Source organism: Bombus vosnesenskii, unplaced genomic scaffold (genome assembly GCF_011952255.1).
Source record: "Bombus vosnesenskii isolate JDL3184/JDL3185 unplaced genomic scaffold, Bvos_JDL3184-5_v1.1 scf7180000014675, whole genome shotgun sequence".
In the NCBI taxonomy this organism is placed as follows: domain Eukaryota; kingdom Metazoa; phylum Arthropoda; class Insecta; order Hymenoptera; family Apidae; genus Bombus; species Bombus vosnesenskii.
Genome location: NW_022883587.1, coordinates 1 through 4372, shown reverse-complemented (window position 1 = coordinate 4372; position 4372 = coordinate 1). Strand labels below are relative to the sequence as shown.

Here is a 4372-nt window from a genome sequence, read left to right as displayed (position 1 = left end):
TCGTCCAAATTCGTACAATTGGACGAAATTTCGAAATTGGACAAGACAATGTATCCCGTGTCAACAATGTAAAGTCACCAGGCACGTATCCTCACCCGTCGGAACATTCGGAGAGTTAGCGGGCCGTTTCGAACACTTACACATAGACATTATCGCGATGCCATATTCAAAAGGCTACCGATATTGTCTAACGTGTATCGACCGTTTTTCGCGTTGGCCCGAAGCCATTCCCATCGCCGACATGGAGGCGGCAACCGTCGCTTCGGCTCTCCTTTCCACGTGGATATCTCGTTTCGGCGTGCCTTTAAAAATAACGACCGATCAAGGACGCCAGTTCGAGTCGAACCTATTTAACGAACTATGCCGGTTGCTCGGCATCAGACATTTGCGCACGACAGCCTATCACCCCGCGTCCAACGGGATGGTAGAGCGCCTGCACCGACAACTAAAAGCAGCAATCAAATGCCACGATACGAGCAACTGGGTGGATATCTTGCCGATAGATCTATTAGGCATACGAACTGCTATTAAAGAGGACCTAAACGCGACGGCAGCCGAAATGGTTTATGGCACCGGCATACGATTGCCGGCAGAATTTTTTATACCGACTAAACAACAGGCCAATTCGGAATTCGCAAGTCGCCTAAAAGACCGAATAGGAAAAATCAGGCCTCATCCAATTACGCGACACGGCGAAAAGAGAACCTTCGTGTTCCGCGACCTCGAAACATCGCCTTATGTATTTCTGCGTCGCGACGCCATCGGAGACCCCTTACAACCACCCTACGACGGGCCGTATCAGGTTATAGAGCGAGGAAAAAAGACCTTCACTATTAAAATAAATAATAAAAACGTAATAGTGTCCATAGACCCGCATTTCTATTTAACGATAATATTGAACACCATAGCACGGAAAAGCGCAATGTAACAATACCGCCCGGTGCCCGAAACGAACAAAGCGAAGGGGACTCAAGAGTTCATCACACCACACGCGCGGGCAGGAGAGTTCGATTTCCTGATTGGTTTCAGGCGGGTCTCGGATAGGCGTTAGGAGCCGGCGAACGTGCACCCTTGCCTGTAACATTTATACATTTTTCATTTATATAGCGTTATCACTGGTAAGGGGGTACTGTGGCGGCACGGGCCACGGAACTTTTCAACGGCTCCGGATGCAAAGCGCGACGCCGCCAAAGCGCAACACCGACGTGCCCAATGTACCATCGATATCTTCACACTCTTTCCGCCGAATTCTCGGAAGAGCATACACGTGCCAGCACTGGCGGCACATCTAATGAATGCACGCTAGTGGGGGATATCGATGGGCTACGAAGGGAAGAATCTGCGCGATCCGAAACAAAAGCAGAGTCAGTCTGTCTTGCGCCATTAAATGTGTAACTCCTCGGTACTATTTGCATAGCAACGCGTCGAATGATCTCTCGGTGTCTATCGTTATTTGTTAGTTGTTACCTATTGTCTGTTAAGTGTAATTGTTAGTTGTTAATTGTTAACTCTGATTGTTGATTAGTTCTAATTAAACTATTGTTCGTTAAAAACACCAAGAGTAGTTCCTTACGCACCTATCACCATACCACCTCAGATCATTAATATTAACATTGCACTTACAATTTGCAAGCGGTCAGATTATCAAGTTAAAGCTAATATCGACTAAAATTAGAAAATTTCTCTGGTTGCAACGAAGTTTAAAAATCTTATGCAATAATAGAAAAGTAATAAAAAATAAAATCGTGCTTAGATATAATTCCAAACCTTTGAAATGTGTGAATTGAAATCTTCTATGAATAAGCGTTCTTTGTAATACTTTTATATCTCTGATAACGAATAACGCTCTCCGTAACGACATATTAAATTATAGTATTTACAGAAAAAAATAAAAAATTTGTACAATATACAACGTGTTCAGATTTGATTAATTATGACAGATGTAATTCTGACAGCAAAATTAGAAAATTCCACGTCAGATGAGAATCGAATAAAGTACGCAAACATTAACAGCATTGACAGATTCGATACTGAAAACTCGATATTTTCAATTCGATTTATCGTAAAGATGTTGTGTGCGCGCGTGTGTGTGTGTCTTCATCTATTTTCTGTTACTGTCTGATACGATCAAATACGATCAATTATATAAAATATAAAGTATAGAATTTTATATTTGCGATAAATACATTACACGTTTCTGAGTATTAAATTTCGCTCTTTATTTTGAATCATCCATATCCATGACTTGACATGTATTCGAAACAGAATCCGAATTAATTATGATGAATTATGATTAATTATGATTAAAATAATATAAATTAACAATGACAATAAACTAAGAAAAATTATAATATATAGAAATGGACTATTGCATTTTAATCAATATTATCAAAATCTATTGTATATTTGTTTCATGATTGAATTGTTACAAATTCAGTTATGCCGTTTACATTGTATATTACTTGAAGGAAAAAACAAATCGTACAATGTTTTACTAAATTATTGATAATTAATGCTATTGATTATTTCTAAAAAATTGCCGTTAATTATTGGTGCAGTTTTACTTATTTAGAAAAATGTTTGCGGCTGTTTCAAAACCTTATAAAATTAATGATCATTTTTTTAGACACGCCGTGACATAGTAGTAGAAAGTAGCAATAAATATGTTTATTGTAGACCATGTGATCTAGCATCTCAAAAAAGTATTAGGGATTTTGCAGAGCAATTTAAGAAAGATATATACCATATCCTATGTTAGAGTATGAAATGAAATGAAATAACATAGCTTTGTTATATGTATAAAGTGTTCATCTATTTTTGAATACTAAATTGGGAAGAAATTCTTCCTGAACTTATTATATCTAAATCAATAGATCTATAGCATAATTTGTATTATCTGTTTCCATTGTAGAACACAAGAAAAGAAAGCTTCACATTCTTATAAATAATGCAGGAGTAATAAGATGTCCTAAGATGTATACCCAAGAAGGAATTGAATTGCAATTTGGTGTGAATCATATAGGACACTTATTACTAACAAATTTATTGTTAGACACTTTAAAAGATTCTGCACCATCAAGGATTGTAAATGTTTCAAGTAGTGCACACAAGCGTGGCAAAATTAAATTCGACGATTTGAATAATGAGAAAACCTATGAGCCTGGCGAAGCATATGCACAGAGCAAATTAGCTAATATTTTATTTACAAAGGAATTGGCAAATAAATTGAAAGGTTTTGTCATTTTAACAGAAAATAAAATTTATTTTTGAATAAATAATACAATCGATAAAGCATTATTTTTTATGTCATATAGGAACTGGTGTTACAGTGAATGCCGTCCATCCTGGTATAGTACGAACAGAAATAACGCGATATATGGGAATTTATCAAAACTTTTTAGGTAGATTGGCTGTAGATACTCTTTATTAAAACCAATAGTACATTAAAGTATGACATTCGAAGAATATTGTATAAAATTTTCACGGAGAAATATTAAAAAATACGGCAATGGCAGTAATTATTCGGACGTGTCTCGGAAAAAAGTAGAATTGCTCATAACTTGGTGCTGCATCATCTGAAATCAAAAACTCAAAGTTCATTCGTTAGGTAACAGTTTTCCCCAGGTAACGCTGGGAGGGTTTTTCGAAATTTCAATTTTTCACTTTTTTGGAACACTTTGAAGGGAAAATTAGCCGCAAATTTTTCAACAAATTTTCGCAAAATCGGCTAATGACAATAAATCATTCTTTCAAGCAGAAGGAAAACGGGAACTATTAATGCTTTTGAATTATATAGCTACCTCTTGTCCTCTCCCTGAACCTACCTAGAAGGAGTTTACCACTCGTCATCGTAACCCTCCGCCAAATACCAACAATAAGAAGCTGTCCCTTGATGATAAAATATATTCAAAGCCAACGATATTTACAATATAATCATCGGAATAGCTCAAGCGACCGACAACTATATCGATCAAATATTTCTCTGCTGTACTTACTATATACTTAATACGACGATTGTGTAATTAATGCATAAGAAATAATAAGGCGATGGTAGATGTATCGTTCAATGTTTCAATATGTCGGAGACGAAAGGACGCCGGGGCCCCTCCGAACCTCCTAACATTGTAATCTAGAGTCTACTATAGCCGTAATGAAACAATCGCAGTTATCCAAGCAGATGGTAACTGTTCGGGATTCATGACGGTGAACTTTGGCTCGGGGCGACAGCCTGCCGCCCAACGTAGCCACGGTCAACGGGACGGGCGATCCGTCTAACAAAGGTGCGGACCGGTGTTATGACCCTCATTAAAGGAGCAAAAATAAATAAGAATCGCACTTTCCCCCAACTCTGTTGTCATTGTATATTCTCAGA

General features: G+C 37.6%; 1 protein-coding gene across 1 annotated transcript; it reads left to right on the top strand.

The window, feature by feature from the left end:
* The first annotated feature begins 421 nt into the window (after positions 1–421).
* On the top strand, positions 422–3468 carry LOC117240486 (retinol dehydrogenase 13-like). Its single transcript, XM_033506508.1, has 4 exons — positions 422–802; positions 2627–2702; positions 2912–3232; positions 3315–3468. Exons 1-4 carry the CDS (start codon positions 422–424, stop codon positions 3428–3430), a joined length of 894 nt encoding a protein of 297 aa, XP_033362399.1. The 3' UTR covers positions 3431–3468.
* Positions 3469–4372: the final 904 nt, after the last annotated feature.

Bases quoted from the DNA above. Each gene is read 5' to 3' on its own strand.
- LOC117240486 (XM_033506508.1), top strand. From the start codon at position 422: ATGGTAGAGCGCCTGCACCGACAACTAAAAGCAGCAATCAAATGCCAC. The intron at 2,703-2,911 runs GTATTAGGGATT...TTTCCATTGTAG, and splicing joins TGATCTAGCATCTCAAAAAA to AACACAAGAAAAGAAAGCTT. The intron at 3,233-3,314 runs GTTTTGTCATTT...TATGTCATATAG, and splicing joins ATTGGCAAATAAATTGAAAG to GAACTGGTGTTACAGTGAAT.